At 37.6% G+C, this 21,740-nt stretch overlaps 1 protein-coding gene across 1 annotated transcript; it reads right to left on the minus strand.

The window, feature by feature from the left end:
• Window positions 1-926: 926 nt before the first annotated feature.
• Window positions 927-19,005, minus strand: RAB43 (RAB43, member RAS oncogene family). Its single transcript, XM_007427816.4, has 3 exons — window positions 18,591-19,005; window positions 12,894-13,077; window positions 927-11,855 (listed from the first exon to the last, which is right to left on the minus strand). Exons 1-3 carry the CDS (start codon window positions 18,798-18,800, stop codon window positions 11,605-11,607), a joined length of 645 nt encoding a protein of 214 aa, XP_007427878.1. The 5' UTR covers window positions 18,801-19,005; the 3' UTR covers window positions 927-11,604.
• Window positions 19,006-21,740: the final 2,735 nt, after the last annotated feature.

Consider the following 21,740-nt stretch of genomic DNA (forward strand, 5'->3'; position numbering starts at 1 on the left):
ATTATGTGCCATCAAGTTGGTGTTGACTCTTAGTGATCACTAAAATAAATTTTCTCCAGGAGGATCTCTCCCCAGCCTGATTCTTCTGGTCTTCCAATAGCGCACTGATTGCTGTTATAACTGAGTCCAGCCACCTTGTTGCTGGCCATCCTTCTTCTCTTCCCTTCCCCTTTCCAGCACTATAGACTTCTCCAGAGAGAAGTCTTTGCATAATGTGTCTGAAGTGTGATAATTTGAGCCTAGTCATTTGTGCCTCAAATGAGATCTCTGGGTTGATTTGTTTGATGAGCTATTTGTGTTTGTTTTCTTGGCTACCCATGGGATTCTCAGGATCTTCTCCAAAACCAAAGTTCAAAAATGTCAATATTCTTTCTATCCTCCTCCTTCAAAGTCCTACTTTTGCGTCCATAGAATGTCCCAAGGAAAACCATTGCCTGCATGATTCTAATCTTTGTAGATATAGACACATCATGGCATCTGAACAGCTTTTCCAAGGCTTCATTGCTACTCTACCAAGTGCTAGTCTGTGGTGTATTCCTTGACTTCCAGTTCTTTTACTGCTGAAAATAGTATTAATACTGTTAAAAGCAGAAAATGCTCCCATGCATTTGTGCTGTACAAAACTCATTCTGCCAACTGTGGCTTCTGTCTCTCTCCAAATTATTAAATGTGGATCTCAGCAATTCAAAAATTGTCCATCCCTTGGTCAGTATAATGTGTAAACCAAATAATTATTGCTGCAATCAGCTGGGAAGTGATGAAGATATTTATCATTGTGGCTATGGCTAGATCCATCCTCTTCCCCAATGGACAGGTTTTTTTGGGGGGGGGGTGAAATCGATATAATTCTTTTAATTTCAATATTTATTTGCTTTACGGGCTGAACTAAATAACTGTGGTGGTGGTTAATTAAGAAATACACAGTGTAATAGCCAAATGCTCATTTTAATTATACACGGTACAATGTATTTGCTACAGACTTTGCTAATATTTACCAAAAAAAGTAATTTCATAGTTTTTAAAAATAATTTTTTTTAATAAATCCATAAATAGGTACCAGTAAAATGTCAACATTGATATTTTGTTCCCTTGTTATCTTGCTTTTCACCTTTTCCAGTAAACGCTATGTAAGAGAAAACAAGATAGACTGGTCTCTATATCTGTTCCCAGAAGCCTTATTACAAGCAATAAAACTGTTTTCAAAAAATGGAGAACAATTCAGTAACATCAGAATTCTTCAAACTTGTATATCCTTTGGAAATGAAGTAAGTGAATTCAATATGAATTGGTGCTTTATCTTACTAAGTGTATGAACCAGCTAGTAGAAAAGCTGCCTGTCCCTAGGACAAGAGATTTTAAATCAGGCTATACCAGTTAGTTAGGCACTATTACTGCACAGAGCGCATGATGAACTTTTGTCAGCACGCATCACTAAAAGATTTCTCTAAAAAACCACCTCCACTTCAAAAAATAGTGCAGATGCTCTATCAGATTTCAGCCAATGCCATATTTACAGATACAAATCTCTACCATGACAAGACACACTAGAAATATCTGCATCTGTACTATTATACCTTTCTACAGATTCTACCATTAGGTTATACCTACACTTAAAAGCAATGGGGTGATAGTGCACATATAAATGCTGGAATCTTATTTTTAGTAAAATAACCAACATCAACATGTCTCCAAACCTTTTCTCAATAGTGGGAAAGCAACTGAGAAAGGAAGAGTATTTCACAGCAGACAGATGGCAAGATAGGGTAACCCAGTTGCTTTCTTCCTCCCTTTTATCAATCGTAGGTTCTGAGGGTATTAGAAGTCATATTAGCCAGGATATGTAAACTGATCTAGGGATGCTATTAGGATTGCCCTAGTCACACCAGTACTGGTGCTCATATTTTAAATATACATAATGCTAATTTTAAGGAACTTGTACCTTAATCCTATTGACCATAGCAGAAATCAGTCAACTGCTAATAAAGATTGTGTCCAATCTTTGTTAAACTCTGGCTGTGTATGTGTGTAGATATGCAAAAAAGGTATATTTTACATCTGGCCTTTCACTTTTAGGCAGAGCCACTTCCAAGGCACAATTACCCTCTATTTAAAGTAAAGCTCACCAAATTTCTCCACAGATCACAATTTTGCATGTCTGAGTTCTTACATTTTGTTTAGACACACAGTGTGGGCCAGATAAAAAATACCAACAGCCTACATACCCTATTCCCAATCCAGACAGATTGTGCACTGAGGTCTGAGAGCAGATGGAGACATGTATCTTATCTGCAGTGCAAAGTAAGTATCAGCTTGAAACATTCATCACTATGAAGATGCACATTTGGTCATGAATTCCCCATATAGCTCCTGATTCAACAACGGAATCTGTGAAAGAAGGTTTGATCCAGCATACAAATCTAATTTAAGGAATTTAGGGCAGGGATTATTCTCAGGTGATGACTGTTTATTAACAGACAAGAAACCTAACAATTTGAGAACTTGAGAAAATAGGCAGATCTCAAAAACCTGAGATCCCTCAAACATTATTTTTTGGGAAGAAATGAGAGGACTTTCTCTAATTTATTTATCACAATTCAAATACCTGAAAATCCCATGTTAAATTTTTAGTACAGACATTCACTATAATCAATATATTAAAAGCATGGCTGAGAATTACTCATGCACTTTATTTTCCAAGAAAAAAATGAAAGCAGATAAGTTATAATCTAATAAGCATTTTATGTAACCATAATTATTCCAGATTGTCTCGGTATTTATGACACCCTGTAAATGTCCATCCTAGCTATACAGATAAACTGGAATTTAGGATTTCAGCACCATGAGGGAGGCAGTTATACTCTTATACTTGTTACATTCACAAAGAAGTCAAGTGATTTAAAAGGAATTGATATCCAAGTCTAAGACTCAGAAAAAAGGATGATGTCACCTCCATTATTATGTAAGCTAGAAATCAATGCACAGAACAGTGCCATTATCATAACTGGGCCAGAAATTTTGAGGGTGGAGTAGGATGGTCCAAGGGAAGGCAGACATAAATTCTGCTGTTGGTCAATTTTAAAAGGAAAGGAATTCAGAGAAACTGGTGCCTAATTTGACTATATTTACAATTTGGATCTTTATCAAAGATGAGAGCTCTGAAGAGCCATTGCACATTAGAAAAGGGGAACCAGGAAGAAGTAAATGCAGCTCTTTCTGTTTCTTTGCTCCATGAGAAGCATACAACTTCTCTCAACATTTTACAGATGTGCAAAGAGAGGTGTGCAAAGTCTCTTCTGTTCTACATGCTTACATGTAATGTAAAAACTTATACTGAGATTGCATAATTGGTATGTAGATTAAGTCATCTGCTATGCCATCTGATATTCTCTTTCAATCTGTTACAGTGGTGACATTGCAAGCATAGCTAGACACATGTGCTTATGTATTTCTGACATTTCCCAATTCTAGATATTTTGTAAAGCACAAAGGGAAGGAGCTATATGAAATACACATTTCAGATTTTAACATTTTTGCATAGACTATGAATTAAAATAAACTTTGTATTGTAAATGCAACCATCTTTTTTTAAAAAAAATGCAGTTTGGAATCCTAATATTTTAATGAATAATTACTTTCCACATAGAGCAAAACAAACCAATACTTATTGATTCTATTTTCTTTGCTGTACTGCTAAGTCTAGATGTCATCCTATAAGCAATTCAATTCAGAAGTAAGTTTACATTTTCTGTAATATTACATTTACGGAAAATTACATTTTCTGAAGTTCTACTATGTTGTCACATGATGATGGTGGTAGAGTATTCCCAGGAGGGATGAGCGAAGAACATTGGGGGTGCATGCCAAGAGCAGATACTCCCAGCAGAGTAATTCAAAGCATGAAGGTTACCCAGCTGTCCAGCTAAAGCAAGCAGGCACCTATATTGCGCAGCAGTGATATAGGGAGATGCTGGAGGTGGATGATCACATTAGTGCCAAAAGCAAAAGCATAATCTCACAATGCACAAGAGAAAGCAATGGTAAGCCACTCCTGTATTTTACCAAGGAAACCATACGGATAGGCAATATAAAGTGACGATACAGTGCTGAATGATGGGCCCCTCAGATTGGATGGGACTTAACATACTACTGAGGAAGAGCTGAGGATCTTTTAGGAGTACTAATGTTTAATGGTGTTTATGACAGAATTGATCAAAGCCTTTGGGACTTCTAATTGCTAATGCTTCCATGCAGGAAGAGAAAATTCAAAACTGCAAAGACAGAATTACAATAGGAACAATGGAAAGTAAGAAGCATGAACATAGGAAAGCTTAACACAGTGAAGAATGAAATGAATCAATTACACTTTAACATCTTAGGCATCAGCAAACTGAAATGGGCTGGAATTGGACACTTTTTCAATCAGTTACTTAGGTACAATGCAGCTAAATGACCAAACAATATCAGTTAGATTCGTAGACAACCCTTTAAAATGACATTCAAGTTTATACGCCAACTCCAAAAGAGAAGGTTGATGAATGTTATGGTCAAGTTCAATCTGGAATCAACAGAACATGCAAGCAAGATATGCTGGTTGTGGCTGGAAACTGGAATGCCAAAGTTGGAAATAGTAAAGAGGAAAAAGTAGTTGGACTGTATGGCCTAGGAAATTTAAATGGACTGTATGGCGTAGGAAATTGAAATGAAGCAGAAGGATGAGTTATCAGTTTCTGACAACCCAATGATTTCTTTACTGTTTACATAGTCTTCAAAACACCAAGAAACAGAGGAAAGCTACTTGGGTGTCAGAATGCATAGTGGAAATTGCCAAGAAGAGAAGAGAAGCCAAAGCCAAGAAAGACAAAGATCTCAGGAACAAACTTAACAAAGAATTTCAGAGAACCATTCAAAGAGATGAGGAATAGTATTACAAAGAAGTCTGTAAAGATACCAAAGCTGGAAGTTGAAAAAGCCAAGGAATACCAAAAGGAAGTAAGCATGTGTTTCATTGATTATAAAAAGGCCCTCACTTGTGTCAATCATGTTAAGCTATGAAATGCGCTTAGAAAAAAATGGGAATCCCAGAATATCTTACTGTCCTCATAAGAAACATGTACACAGAATAGGAAGCCATAGTCCAGACAGAATATGGCAAAACAAACTGGCTCTGTGTTAGCGAAGGAATAATACAAGGCTATCTACTTTTTCTTTATTCATTCAGCCTAGTATGTTTAATATATAATGAGGTAGGTTGGATTTTAATATGAATGTAGTTTTAAAATTGGAGGAAGAAACCTCCAAAACGTGCGCTATGCTGATGACACTACTCTGATAGGTGAAAATGTAAATGATCTGCAAGCTTGAGTAATGAAAGTCAAGGAGCACAGTGAAAGAAATGGAAATAAGATAAAATGGAGTCCAAACTAATGACAACAGCTATAGTAATCAGTGCTAAAACTGACAATGAAGATAGTGAATTGGTGGATAGCTTTTGCCTTTTAGGACTGACTGTCAAGAGTAAAGGAAGCAGCAATGAAGAAATATCCCACACACTAGCACTTGATAGGGTAGCCATGAAGACTTTGGAAAAGATATTCAGATGCCTTGACGTATCTATATCCACAAAGATCAGAATCTGGCAGGAAATGTTTGTGCCTGTGATGCTCTATGGAAGTAAAAGCTGGACTGTGAAGAAGCAGGGTAGAAATAATATTGATACTTTTGAATGTTGGTGTTGGAGAAAACATAGATAGTTAAGAAAAGAAAGAAATGGATCATAGAACAAATCCACCCAGAGGTCTCACTCGAAGCAGAAATGACCAGGCTCAATTTATTATTTTTGGGGCACATTATGCAAAGACTGAGCTCTCATGAGAAGTCTGTAATGCTGGTAAAGGTGAAAGGAAAAAGAAAACGAACAGCAAGGTGGATTGATTCAGCAAAAAGTGCAGTGTTGGAAGTCCTGAAAGGCCAGGTTGGAGATGACTGTCCTGGAGAAGGTCTATCTATGTGATCACAAAGAGTCGACACCAACTGGATGCCACATGATCCACCAATCAATCATAGTATATAGAAAATGTAAGCATTAATTATAAATAACATTTTAAGTTTGGAACAACCTGGTATAAACTAAATATTTTTCAATTCTTTGATCAATTCTGTTAAAGAATTTCACTAGTATTCAGATTGTTAGGAAACAGTTCACAAATATTTATGCCATAAATTGTGATCTGCACACTTCTATCATAAGACTTCAAATGTATTATTTTGGAAAAAATAGAACCAATTTTAGTGACAATTTAATATACTTTATTTTTTAAACTGTCACAAAGAGCAGTCTGTTCTAAATGGCAAGATACATGCATAGTACTATCAATTATAGATGTATTTCTACGGCATATTCCCCTGCAATAAAGTGTTTTATGCAGAAAATAGACCATAAAATTTGCTATCTCTGTAAGAAAAGTAGACCATCTGAAATGCTTAAAAGTCTGAGAATGGTTTTCAGTAAAACAATCAGGCATTTAATATCTCAAACTGAATCTGGCATGTTTCATGTGCTTCATTTGATGTATCTGAAACCTGGATGTCATCTGCACACTAGACAGAGCCAGATAAATATAAATCCATAGTGTGTGTGTGCTTGTATGTGTGTATTTGGAATGTAAATATGTGGCATCTAGTAATGTCAGAAGAGACAACTGTGTTATTCTAGTTTGCAATTAATTTACAGTATTGTTTTTAAAAAAACAGATTTAGGCAAAACGATGAATCTTTTTAAACATAACTTATTCTACAGATCATCTACATCATGGTTGGAGGCCAATTCTCTTTGCTTTGCTGTATTATCTAGCCACATGACAAAACAATGAGATGATCGTTCCAGCATTACTGGAACAGTCAATAAGTGATCACAACACTCTTGCACATAAGGGTGCTGCAAAGAGCCCTGAGTCTTAAAGGAAAGAATCATGGGCAGAAATTCATGGTTTTGCTGCAAGTAAATAAATGTTTCCCACCCCTTATGACATGCAGCTATTTTTATATTTTACCGGAAAAATCCATTTGAAATATGACTCTTTTCCAAACAGATTTCCTATGCAATATTTCAGTTCTACTAAAAAGACTAAAGAAAACCAATGTTGTTGAATTCTTCCTGCTAATGGGGCCCCTAAACGTTTTGACAATTTCCCCCTTTAAAATTTATGCTCAAGCCTTTAGCTCACACAGGTTTGTTCTTCAGTACTTCCACTGAAGAGATCCCCAAGGCTACTACACTGTACACTACTTGGGCAGAAGTTCTTATTTGTCTTTACATGTGGATGATTGTCTTTTTCCTTTGACCTTTCTCAGGAGAAGCTTGCAATCAATCCATATGTATAACCCCACCACTTGGGAGGGCATCATATTCAACTCCTGATATAAAGAGGGGCACAGCAGATTAACCATACCTTTTAATTGGAATTTGCAATAGCAATATCATTACCATCTTTTTCACAAAAATCCTGAAAATACAGAGAAGTCTACAGTGACCCAGATTATCTTGCACTATTCTGTTACCAGTTTGTACTTTTACCAGAAACTCAGTATAAGTAATACAAGAGAGGTTTGTAACATTCTCTAAAAGCTGGCCTTTAATTTTCTTGTCCTTGCAACAAATAATTGCAGCAAAAGCTAGTCTCTGTATAATACTTACTGAAGTACAGTATGTATGGAGAAAGACCTAAACTGGTAGCAATGTCAATGCTATTCCCTCACCAATCAAAACAGCTCATAAGAATCAATTTGAGCAAAGCTCTTTCCTAATCTGGGAATAAATAAGCAGTATATATCACAACATAAAATATTAAAGAATCATCAAGAGGCAGCAAGTTAATTCTGAAACAAATGCATGCCCTCAATTACTTTTTGGAATGATTATCAAACTATAATCCTGAAAAACAGTATGAAAGGAGCCTGCTCACATAATACTTGAACACTTATATTATTTATATTTATAAATAATATAACAAAAAATCCCCAAAATGTGTCCATTCACAAGATCCTCTTTTTTAAAAAATCATTATTGGCACACCATTATATCAGATTGGCCTGAATATATAGTAGCATCAATTCCTTAGATCACTGACAGGTAGAGATCTTTGCAGCCCCTGGAAAGCAAAGCTTTTCTCCCTTTCTGCCACAATGAGTTTCTCTACCAAAATATCCATTATTATCCATCCAAGGCTGACTTCCTTCCCACTAGGAGTCAGACTGATACTAAAGTAGAAAATGCAGGATTCACCTAATGAACATATGGTTATGTCATCAGATATTGATTGGCCAGTTTGAATTTCCCTCTTTGGTAATCACTGTTTTAATTGAAATATGTGTTTGTTTTGTGGATTCTTTTTTATACCTTTCTATGATCTTGCTCTGCTGAAACCCTACAGGCCTCCCTGTTCTGGGAAAAATATTCTTAGGAATGCAAATGATGAATGATGCCTAATTTTATGCTGCATTTTATTTTAAGAGAAACTGACTATTTAAATTAAATTACTTTTTGCTGGTGTTTTAATAACCATATCCAACTGGAAATGGAGCTGATTTATTTCTTTTGCCTTGAACTTGGTTTTATTTACTGTGTTGGGTATACTCTCTCATCTAATTTCCATGGAGATTAAAAGAACTCCTGGAAAATCGAGCTTGCCCTTCTCCATATGCATAAGAGATGGCAGTGACTATTCTCAAACAGCTCTCACTCATACAGAAATGATTAAAAGACAGCACCCACCAAATTCCTAAAGGTCACCTCTGAAACCCAAATTAAAAAAACAAAACTTTTTTTTAAGTTGCCAAAATCTTCTAAGATTTTGGAATTCTGTGCAGGATTTTGCCCAAACCTCAGCATTGTGGAAAGGGGTTGCCTATGTCCTGAAAAATATATTGTTGGCTGATATAAAAGCCACCATATAGAGACTTCAATTTAGGACTTGACCTTGGTTCAATTAATCATGCTTAGACTCTATTCAGTTTCACTTTCTTCTTTCATTTTCATAGACTCAGCTGAAGTAAAACAAAATAGTAATGCTTATAGTATTGGATTCACAGTACAAAGTCAAACATTTCTGTTTAATGCCGATGCTCTGTTAGTAATCACTAGAGTTTTCTATACTAGTTACTGCTTAGGAATCAAAGGCTGGATACAGTAAACCTGAAGAAACCTGGTATAAAATAGTATTCAGAAGCAGCATCTCTCAGGCATATCTCTCTTCTATGTAAACATAATTGTAAAACTACATCTACCTAAAATTAAGGCCCCTTTCCTGTCTACACCTTATAGAACATTTAACTTTAAAGTTACTATTCTGAAATTACAATAAAAACTTTCATCAGGATACTCACTGGAGTCAAAACTGTAGTAGTAAGCTAAATTATACAGCCAGACACTTTATACTGCAAAAATTAAAACAGGTTCAAATGTTTTTCCTATCAATATTCTACAAAAACGATCTCTGATATTAGCCTTACCCTAATCTCTGCTAACTGAACTCATAAATTTGCTTCCAGTAATAAAATTCTATGTGTTTTCCTAACATAGGGTAGACAAACGCATTGGGCATATTCATAATTTTGAGAGCATATTATGGCAGTTTCACATTTGATCTTTTAAAAATAAGAAATCTTTTAAAAAATCAGATGGGATAGAAAGCCTATGGGTATCCAGGGAGGTATTTATGGCCATAATAGTACCACTGTGCCAAACCCGTTTTAAAATGACTGCAAGGATTTCATTTTAAAATGTGGCCTTTGATTCTGGGACAGGGGCATGGGGCCCTTTAGAAATACCATATGCTGGACACTGAAAAGGTGAATTGGAAGACTTGCAGCCATTATACTCATTCTTCATTTCCCAGTTTAAGGTGCTCAAAAAAGGCAACTGTTAATAATATCTCCATTTCTAAATCACTGGCCTAAATTTAGCCCAATGTAAACAAGGGTATTTATCTTAAATTAACTAGGTAGAAATAGTTCAGCAGTTTTTGACTAATAGATTGCAGACTTTTTATATATAGTGTTGATTTGTCCTGAAAAAAAAATAGCGTGAAGCTAATTTGAAGATTGTGTTGTAGCATAATAGAAGAAATCAAAGGCAGAAGGAATGGATAAGAAGGGAGCAATAGGAACCATAGGGCCTATTATATAAAAGAAGTATTTTATAAATCAGCAAATGTGCCTTATAATGAGAATTCCTGAGCCACTGTCTGACAAAACAAAGCAACTGTTATGATTTTTAGAGCTCCATATCATGAGTGGTCAATTTAGGAAAACAACCAATGATCTCTTACACACAATTCAACATTTACCATATACCTATCAACAAACAGCTTCTTAATACCACTGACCAGAGAAAGTTCAAAAAGAGACAATTCTATAATTGTTGAAAGTACCTAAAAATGAAAAAAAAAATAATCCTCTAGCTGGGATAATTTGTAAGATGCTCTGTAGTAATGAAAGAAGAGGCTAAGATTGAAGGGAAAGGTATTTAAATGATCTGCTTCTCTGAAGAATGCTGACCATAATGAAATTAATAAAGATGAGAATCAGCAATCCACAGCAGTGTTTCTCAACTTTGGCAACTTCAAGATGTGTGGACTTTGACTCCTGGGGGATTCTGGGAGTCGAAGTCCACACATCTTGAAGTTGCCACGGTTGAAAAACCCTAATATACAGTATTAACCAAGGAGACTGTTAACGCCTGTGCAAAATAAACTATTAAATCTATCTTAACTTATAATTTTCAGCCTATTTAAAGTAAGCCCTATACATTTTCAAAGGCATTTACTTCCAAGAAAGTTCCACTGAAACCTGTGGACCTACCATCCAGTGAAATGTATTCAGGATCAAGTCTTTTGAGGTGAATATGAAACAAAGCAAAAACAAAACCAAACCCCTATGTATTACAGACATGCTCAGTCCTGCACTTACTGCTTTCTCTATCTGAAAAAAACAAGAGAGAAAAGTATTTGTTTTGCATGGCTTGCACCAGCGACATCGGTATCCAGGAAAACATCATTTCATAATTTAGGAGGTTCTTCATTTTAAATGATCATCAGCTGCTTTACCCTATGCAGAAAATCTAATATTTCATACTTGAAACATCCCTACAAAGTTTTGCGTCATTATGTGTAATTTTTAATTCTTTTTTCTGGAATGTGGAGAGCTTAAAGAGGCAGTCTGAAAACTTGCTGCCACAGAAGCATTAAATGTTGCCCAAGTTGATAAGGTCCCTTATGGAGGTGTAAAATAGTAAAATAGCAGTTTTGCACTCAGACCATTTCATATGAAGATATTTAGTAGCTTCATTCTGTGCAACTTACTGCCAAATTGCACTAATTCCTCTAAAAAAAATCTAGTAGAAATTGCTACAGAATGACTGCCATATACTTTCAGATCTATACAAGAAAGTTCCTTCATATTTTTAAAAACATGCTGCAAATGTTAATGTCTTAACATACAAAAACACTAGGCTTGTGCAAAGTGTCCTATGTGTAGAAGAGACCCAGAGTGAAGGAGAAAGAAGGGAAGGTATCTTCTAAATTCCAGTAACAATTAGAAATTGTATTATCAGCAGCCACACCCCCACCCTTCTACTACATCCTTGCTGTCAAGTTTGATGCTGTCTGTGTTTTGCTCACTGAACATAGGGCCTCCATGTCTCATCATTAGCTCTGTTGCCATCTTCACAAAAGCTTCCTCCACGTTGCTGGAGTCCTTTGCAGAAGTTTCTATGGCACAGATGATATCATAGCGTTCGGCCAGATTCTGAGCCTCCTCTAGTTGAACCTCCCGAAGGTCACTTAGGTCAGACTTGTTTCCTAGTAGGAGAAAGTGGAATTGTTAATAAGATTAATTTTTAAAATGTCATTCTGGAGGTTAGGGAAAATGTTCAATTGGGGAGATCTAGGGGAAAAGACAACAACAGGGATAGATAAAACTGTTTGAAGAGCTGCAGAACCCCAAAAGTGATGCAACTAACCAACCTAGAGATGAGATACCACTGTTACCATGGAGATGAGAAAAAAAAAGATAACAGTGGAAGCTGACAAAGTATCTGTGGAGGAAGGATAAAGAAATCTGAGCCACTGGAAAATATAACATACTTCTTCTGGATACTGGATTTATAATACTATCCCACCTTAATGTTGACAGAGCATGCATTTCAACATAATAATCCAGTCTCATGAAATGAGTTTTGTACCCCTTCCAGCCTAGACATTCCTCTATTAACAGGATTACATTACTTATTTTGTATTTAATTATCACCTGAACTAATGACAATGAATCTCTGCATTACATTTGTTCACTTTCTGCCAGTCATTACACCAAAAATCTGCACAGAAGGGACACAAATACCTAACAGATGAAACAGTTCAAACTTTATTTAATGTACCTGATATGGGCTGTAGACTGGCTAAGAGCCAAGAGCATTTCATTCTAAATAATCTGAGTTTAAATATCATGCATGCTATTCAACATCTTAATACTCTGTGGAAAAGTTACAGCATGGTATAAACTTGGACCAGGCAGATATGAAGGCACAGTCTCATAATCTGAACTGACTTGTTCACTTTTCAAATACTAAAAAACACACGTTAAATAAGGATTTTTAAAGCATGGAATACTGAGACAACCATAAAAGGCTGAAGAAGATAAAGTGAACCGTAGCAGAGATTGAAAGCAAAAACTTCCCTGCTTCACCACTGACTAGGCAGTAATTAAATTCACTCTAAAATGAGAAATATTTTTATTTCTGGAAATAAAGAAATGCCTTTGCATAAGTTGCTATTGTTTGATTATGCATAGGCATAATTCTTTTTATTTCTGGCTTACCAAGTAAATTTTTCCACACTTACCGATTAGCAACTGTACTATGTTGGAGCCTGCATACTTCCTCACATCCTCGATCCAGCGAGGAATGGACTGGAAAGAGCCTCTCTTGCTAATGTCATAGGCTAGAATAGCTCCATTGGCGCTTCGGTAGTAACTCTGGGTTATGGTCCGAAACCTTTCTTGACCAGCTGTGTCCCAGATCTGTAACTAAAGGAAATAAAAAAGAAGCAAGCCTGTCAGTTCTTCAATCACAAGTTGCTGGTTGTACTTATCAGGTGACCTTTTCTTATGCATATTGATTGAAGGAGTGTAAAATAGCTATGCTTTGAATTTAGGTATCTAACAGAGCACAAAATCATTCCACACCCAATTGAATTGCAACACATTATCACTAGTTGCCACAGCCAAGCATGGTCAATGCATCTGGCCAGGGAGAGGGCAGCAGCAAGTTCAAGAGGGCAATGGTGAATAAGCAGCCATGGCTTTGACATTACTGGTTACCACAGTGGCTGGAAGAAGTTGGTGTGGGAAATTATAACTCTGATGGACAGTGACATAATTGGCTGTACAGAAAGCTGACCTCTGACACACAAGTGCCCATCTTTTACTATTTATTTTATAAGAATAGAGTTACAGATAGTAGGGCTGTGCAGGGCTTCAGATAGGAGTATGTGAGAATACTTGCATAGCATCTGCCTGCAACTCCTTCAAGCAGTTGTATCTTTTTTTAGGATTACAGAGCTGCTCTCTACAACAGAGCTGCAGTACAATTATGATGCCAGGAAGACACATTTGGTTTAGGAGTTGGCAATATTATGTGTGTACCCCACAAGCTCCGAAACACTCTTTTGCCTTCAAATCCAAAGCACTGCACAGCCCTGATAGATACCTAATCTCAAGCCATGAATAAACTAAGGTATCACTTAAACAAAAGTATCGCATTAGATTTTTGTATGGTCTACTTTAGGACTGGCATTAGGAAATCCTGCCTGTGTTTGTATGAACTGAGTGAAATATTTTGAAAATGCAGATAGTGTTGAAATAGAATAGGAATCAAGATTAACAGCAGAAATAAGATCTTCACTGCTAGTGATATTGGATTTGTTTTTGGTTTATTTGCATTTTATTGTATTATTATTATTTGTACTGTATTATGATCTTACCTATCTAGATCCTCTGGAATGAATGGTTTATAAACATTATAAAACAATAAATAAATTTGAACAGTACAAACTGGTAACTAGCTACATTTAAGGTCTTGCTTGACTTTCCTACTAACAATGACCCATATAATTATGAATAATGAGCACAGGTAGTCCTCATTTAGGGCCACAATTGGGACCAGCAACTCTGTCTCTAAGTGATACGGTCATTAAGTGAACCTTCACATGACCGCACCTGACTTACATCAGTTCTGCTGCGGTCATTAAGCAAATCACCATGGGTCATTAAATACAATATCACGTGACTGCGACTTGCAACTTCCTGCTGGCTTCCCTATTGACTTTGTTTGTTGGAAGGTGTCTGTTAAAGTTGCAAATAGTGATCAAATTACTGCAGGATGCTGTGACAGCTGCAAGTTTGAGGGCCAGTTGTAAACCTCCTTTTTAGCATTTCTGTAACTTCAAACAGTCGCTGAATGAGGCAGTTGATAAGTGAGGACTACCTATATATAGATATGTCTTCCTGCTATCTTCAAGGAAAAATTTTTAATCAAGATTTTCCCACTCAAATCACAATATATTATTGAGACAAAAATGAAGTTCTATCCTCTAGCTAGTAAGCTATGCTAACTTTTGAAAAACTTTAAGAATCCAGCTTGTTCCAAACTTAGAAGCAAACATGCGGACAGCTCTTTCTGTACTCATAAATTTCAAAATAGTGAAATAAAATATAACTGTTTTATTTAGTAGTTTTCATTAAAAAAAAATCACATTGCAAACTTGTATTACAGGTAGCCCCTGGGTTAAAAACACCTGGTTTAAGGATGACCCATAGTTAAGAACAGAGCCTAATGTAGCAAAATTCAAGTTAAATACACAATGATTTGAGTTACAGATAGTCCTCAACTTACAACCACAACTGGGACCAGAATTTCCATCGCGAAGTGATATGGAGTTACACCTGATTTTACAGTCTTTTTCACCCTGGACATTAAGCGAATCATGCGAAGTGAAGTTAAGTGAATTTGTTAAGCAGTCACGTGATCAAAATTTGGGCACTCGGCAACTGGCATGTATTCATGATGGTTGCAGCGTCCCGGGTCACATGACCCCAGGACATTGCAACCATTGTAAATACACGCCGGTTGCCAAGTGCCTGAACTTTGATCACGTGACTGCAGGGACACCGCGATGGTCATAAGTGCAAGAACCAGTCATAAGTCACTTTTTTCAGTGCCATCGTAACTTTGAATTAACAAATGGTTGCAAGTTGAGGACCATCTGTAATTACACATACAGTATTATACAATAATACTGTTCTGGCTTACATACAAATTCAACTTAAGGACAGACCTTGGGAACTGAACTCGTTCTTAAGCTGGGGACTGCCTGTACTTACATGTGAAATCAGGTGCACATATCATATTGGAAATTATGTACCTTTGAAACATTACAGTCTCGTTCTATGATTTCTTTTTCTTAATATGCTGTGCAAGATAATCTTTAAATCTGGACAAAGTCTATTCTTATGCTGCAACAGTAAATATGAAAAGATTAATTAGTTCAATCTTCTTGCTAACTATCCTAGTATCATAATGCCTATTTAACTTAGCTAAAGGCAAATACACAATGTAGAACAAACAATGCAAGTTTGTAGAATGGAATTTTCTCTCTTGATATATAGCATTAGTAAAAGAGATTCTGTCAAATTTGTGTGCAAATGTTGATATATGAGTTTTGTGGCTGAATGCAAATCATTTTGCTTTGAAACCAATTCTCAAAAACAGCATTAAAATTGCTGCAGTTCAAGAGGCACTGATGTACTTTCCATACAGGGGGGCAGTCTGATTTACTTTCTTCTTAGAAGCTGCTTCAATAGAAGTCACAAACTACTCTCACTACTGCATTAAGCTCCTAAACCAAAAATTTCAAGAGCAGTTTAGAGATTTTTCTGGAGGGGCCCTTCCTACATTTCCTTAGCTTCCTGACAAAAAACCAAGATAACTGGCAAGATCCAAATAAAGATGTTTATATCAAGTAACAATGAACAGGGCCAAGGTATTTCCAAGTCTGTATATAGGTAGACCTTGCTTAACGACTGCCCTGTCTAGCAACCATTTGAAGTTAGGAAGGTGTTGAAAAAGTAACTTTATGACCAGTCTTCACATTTATGACCATCACAGCGTCCCTGCAGTTGACAGGGACATCTGGGCACTTGACTGACATTTGGGCACTTCGCAACTGGCAGGTATATGACCATCACAGCATCCCATGTCACACGATCGCCATTTGCATGCTTCACAATTGTGAAGGCAGAGTCAATGGAGAAGCCAGCAGTAAAATTGGAAGTCGCGGTCACATGTCTCACTTAATGACCCATGGTGACTCACTCAACAACTGAATGGGAAGTGATGTAAGTCCGTTGTGGACATGTAATGTTTTGTTTAGCAATGGAATTGCTGGTCCCAATTGTGGCCACTAAGTGAGGACTACCTGTAATCCCCTCTTGCTTTGCTTCTAGCCAATTCATAATCATCAACATCTGAACCTGCTGGGATGTTCTGGGCATACCCTCTGGGCATAAACTCTGAGCCATATTCTGAATTCTAGTTTATGTAGAATTCATAAAAACTGGAACTGGATAAGAGATGTGAGCAAGGACTAGAGACTAAGCTTATCAAGAGAAGACTGAGGGGGAAATAACACTTTTCAAGTACCTGAAAGAATGTCACACAGATGTAGACCAAGATCTGCTTTCTATCATTCCAAAGGGTAGTACAAAGAATAATGATTTTACATAAAAGCAGATTCTGGTTGAATACTAGAAAAAAAATCCTACTGGAAATAGCAGTTCAAAAAGCAGATTTCCAAAAGATGGTGAACTTTCCTTTAAAATATGTATTCAAGCAGAAACTGGACCAGCACATATCACAGATATTTCAATTTGGATTCCTGTGCAGAGTAGAGATTGGATTCAATGGCTTAAGTGGCCCTTTTCAACTCTGATTCTTTAATTATATTGGTATTAAATGAGTATATTTAATGGCTACTTTCTTTTAAATATATGTTTAACATCTGTTAAACAACATTGGGACTGGAATCAAAGAGAATTAAGCAACTGCCATATGGATATAAATAAATTTTAACCTGCAGTTTAGCAATAACTAATTGTGACGTATTACACATACTGTCTTTGGAAAATTTCTTTGTTACTTTCAAAAACAAGGTCTGGAAAAGCATTTTATTTACTTTCCCAGTACTTTGAACAGGTTTATAACCCTCTTTGGTACGCTGTGTCAGATAATAAAGCAGTTGCACAACGTGTCTGTTAAAGTCAACTAAAATCCTAAATCTATTCAGCACAATCTAAATCACTTTTCCAGATCTACAAAATCCTATTGTGACCTCTAAGTTCCTTCCCATTCATGTTATATATAATAAAACACGTTTATAGTACTGAGTGCAAATGCTAATACTTTCCTGAAGCGTGGGCATTTTTATGAAATCTACCCTTAACAGCGAAGGGGGAAGCTCTAGATGTCTATAACACATACACGCGCGCGGCGCACACATACACACACACCTATGTATGTATTGAGAATAAACATATATTTTAAAAAATAATAATTTCAAATTAACCTGGTTTAAAGCATTACAAAAAACCATGTCCACCCCCAGTTAATTTTACAGTGCTCTACAGAGCTGAAATCATATTTAAACCAGATTGCCCATCTTTTCTTTGGCACACAAACATGACATTCACATGAGTTATGGACCATGACATGACAAAACTACTCACACAAGGGTTACAGCCTAATTTCTACACAACACCAACTGAATCTTAAACAGTTCAGTGGACCCATCTCCTAAATAAGTAAGTAAAGGACTTTGCCTCAAAGTTTCTTGTAAGCTTTTATACTTAATATGTACTACTCATCAGATAAGTGAGGTGGACTCTTATCATACAGACTCCAAACCAAGTTCATGAGCTACATACCAATATACCCCAGTACAAGAGAATTCTTAATGTCATATTATTTTCAAACATTACATACAACCTTCTGTGGGGATTTTTATTTTAACAGGCCTGAAATATCACAACTGAGGTTCTCGGAGATGCTCAGAGGCTTTTTCAAACACTGATAAGCACCTCCAGAAAGGCAAAGAATATTCCTTTAGGCATTTCCACAGGGGCTGTGCAGTATCTGAACTTGGCAAGGGGGGGTGGGAGACAAATTCTACCTTTTCTTTTAATTTTTAGAAAAGTTTTATCGAGGTAACCGAGCTGTAACCGTGTAAGCACGAACTCTTCGGCAACTCCTGGGTTGGCGATGAATTCACGGCCCCGCCACGGATGTCAGCAGATCGACTGACAGATCTTGGGCGCCCTTCAGTCTCCGGGGAAAGGGACGTTGCCATGCCAGCTTCTTCTCCCCCGACTACAGCTGTTGTTCTGTCCGCACACCTGTTACCTGCCCGGCTCGTGCCGCGAAGGGAGAAAGGAGGGGGCTGCCTCCCTCCCTCCCTCCCTCCCTCCTCCTCTCCCGCCCCGCCCACCTTGACCCGCTTGCCCTGGATCTCCAGGCTCTTCATGGTGAAGTCCACGCCGATGGTGTTGCCCTGGCGCTCAGAGAAGGCCCCGGTCTTGAAGCGCTGCACCAGGCACGTCTTGCCCACGCTGGCGTCGCCGATCAGCACCAGCTTGAAGAGGAAATCGTAGTGCTCCTCCGGGTCCGGCCCGGGCGGCGCCGACGGGGAGCCGGGCATGACCGCGGCGCTGCTCCCACGGCTGCCCAGCGCCCGGCCTAGCGCTCAGCCCGCCACAGGCCCCCTCGCTCCCGTGTGGCCGCCGCAGCGCCCGCCTCAGCATCCTTCCCCGCCCGCCTTCCCCTGCTAGGCCGGGGGAGTGGGCATGCGCGGCGGGAGCCGGCGTCCTGCCTCCCCCACGCGCCAGGCGTAGAGGGCGGGGCAAAAGTGCCGGGCAGGACTCCCGTCGCTCTTAGCGGGAGGGCGCGGGCGCAATTTGCTCCGCGGGCCCAGAGGAAAGACGTTAAGATCGCACGTTACCCAGATTTCCGTGTCGTGGTAGCTCTGTAGTCCCTTGGTACGGGAAGGGAGTGTGTGCGTCTAGAGGAATTCCGTCACGTGTGTGGTGTTGACCCTTGAGCACTGAATTCCCCAAAATTAGAGTAGTGGTTTTACATGCAGTGATTTACATATTGCTCAACAGTAACAGTTGCCAGAAGAATAGCCGAAACAAGCAAACAAAAAACGTGTTCCTTAGAGGCGAGCGCATTAGTCTTTAGGGTGTGGCAAGACTATCTGTATAAACAGTCACGGTGAGCGCGGCCAGTCCAACATGTGTAAGAACTGATGATAAAATAAGTTATAATAGTCTGGATCAGCTCCCTGCAGGAGAAAACGTTGGCGGAAGTGAGGAAAAATGTAACCCTGCAACTAATTTTAACAAACTAAGCCATTTGTAATAAATAACTATCACGTGCTTTATATAAACTATCCCTCTGCATGCAGGAAATACAGTAATACTTAATGCATTTGCTTATTAGTTTTCAGAAATTCTCTCAAGAGCTCTGAAACCCCATAAGACAGATAGGAGGACGAGGTGGCCAGGTCTAAATGTCGAAAATTTTTCAGAGTCGGTTTATTGAGTTCATTCCTGAGGCAAAATTTGTACCAGAGCCATAAATTACACACAATGGTAAAACATGACATGGTAATTATCTGTGTCTCTCTACATGCCTGTCCATCACTAAGGATGATACTTTTAAACAGTCTTACCTTTCTTTACAAGTATGTTTGTTTCCAAAGCTTTAACAAGGGACTTTGGGACTAGTCCTCTGTGTGCTTGTTGACATAATGATGTGCTGTAAAAGTTTCTGAGATTAGACTCTATCTTTGTAAAAGCCTGATGGTTGTTCCTTCTTTAATATAATTTTGCAGTTTGTAAAAGTCTGGTGGTTGTTTTTTCTTCACTATAACTTTACAGTTTATCACAGGAGGTGTCCGTTGCCTTGGCTCACGCAGGATGCTTAGATGTTCTTTCTGTCACAGAGGGAGCCCTTGGCAGTCTCGCGAGATCTCTACACGTATTTGTATGCTGCTGTTGTTTACTGGGGTGTGATGAATTCAGTCTCTCCGTTTTAGTGAACTGGGATGCGCCTTTCTTCATCTCAGTATGGAGAACCATCGTGTGTGTGTGTGTGTGTGTGTGTGTGTGTGTATCTGTATGTTTACATATATGTGTAGTATGGCCATGTTTGGGCTGCAAAAATCTGGACCACCACTTGAAAGCAGCAAGGAGTTTTCTATATCTCTTGGATAGCTCTAGTAGTAGTTTGGATTTTGCAGCTCAAATATGGTAGCCATAATGTGTGGCCCAATACCATGCCCATGGCTGGTCACGTGATCTTCAGACTTGATTAAAACACCCATTTCAGAAACAATTCCTAGCCAACAAAGCAAGTTTATCAATGAAAGGGAAAAATACTGATACTGTTATGCAGTAAATTGTGCTGTAAATTACCTTACATTTTCCTTGTAAAATGATGATATCCAAACTTAAGCCACAATAGATTACTCAGGACGAAATACATCTATGGCTGTGAATCTTCATGTAGTTGAGTGGAAAGTTAGATGTATTATTTCTTGTCAGCCATTATGGAATTACTTTTTGCATTAATCACTGTTAATCAGGTCAAAACAAAACTCTGTAGTTTTCCCTGGTGTGAGTATTTGCCATTATTGTTTATGATAAATATTCTGTGGTTAACTCTAAAAGTAAACATAAAGTATAGCAGTAGACATTAATAAATACATTCATACATTCCATTCAGGTCACATACAATTGATATGCTCATATAATTATGCCGGGCCCATGAACAGCATTCAATTTATGCATATTGTCAATAAATTCTTGAATTGTTTGTTATGTAAGATGACTGATGATTAATGTACATATATATAAACTCTCTTCAAGCTCTGTAAAATGGACATAAGAAAAACAATGGGCTTTGTCCTGCTCTCTCAACCTTTGAGAATTTGATTAGCATGATTTGGAATAAGGATGTCATCATACAGCTAAATGGGATGACAGCCCTCCATAGAATTGGGATCTTAATAATACATGGCCATCCTCAAAGGAAAGTAAAAAATGACGAGGGGGGGTTAAATATAGTTCACCCCCTCTGTGCATTTATAATATGGATTGAGGGCTATTTAGCATTCTAAAATTCTAAGTATTGAATGGAAATGGGAATGGGTACATATATTTGTACTGGGATTTTGAGGTAATAGCCAATATCCTACACTGAAGAGTGTCTGACAGAATATTATGATTTTTGTATTGCTGCTACAGTTTACAAAGTGCTGATTAACTTTGCCTTTTAGACTTTATATTTCATAAACACAGAGTTTGCCACTCTCTGGGGAATATGCAGAAAAAATGTGCATATTTCCTGAAGTATTTCATTTTCAAATATTAAGTGCTTTGATCCTATATTTTAAAAAGGGTTTAAATTATCAGAGAGAAAAAATCACATTTAAATGGATTTTTATTTGGGGTGAAAAGCACTATTGAAAATCAGTATATCATTAGTTTTATCTCTTCAGGTATATACCTTTCTGTGACCTCATCATAACATTTCCCTAAACCTTGCCAAGTATGATTTTTCCTCATCCATCATTTGC

The sequence above is a fragment of the Python bivittatus genome, unplaced genomic scaffold (assembly GCF_059951505.1).
Source record: "Python bivittatus isolate LINGU-HERP-01145 unplaced genomic scaffold, Pbiv_v1 ctg000080_np1212, whole genome shotgun sequence".
NCBI lineage: Eukaryota > Metazoa > Chordata > Lepidosauria > Squamata > Pythonidae > Python > Python bivittatus.

Coding starts and splice junctions, on each gene's coding strand:
- RAB43 (XM_007427816.4), bottom strand. CDS start 18,800: ATGCCCGGCTCCCCGTCGGCGCCGCCCGGGCCGGACCCGGAGGAGCAC. Junction 13,078..18,590: donor TCCAGGGCAAGCGGGTCAAG/GTGGGCGGGGCG, acceptor TATTTCCTTTAG/TTACAGATCTGGGACACAGC. Junction 11,856..12,893: donor CATAGTACAGTTGCTAATCG/GTAAGTGTGGAA, acceptor TTCTCCTACTAG/GAAACAAGTCTGACCTAAGT.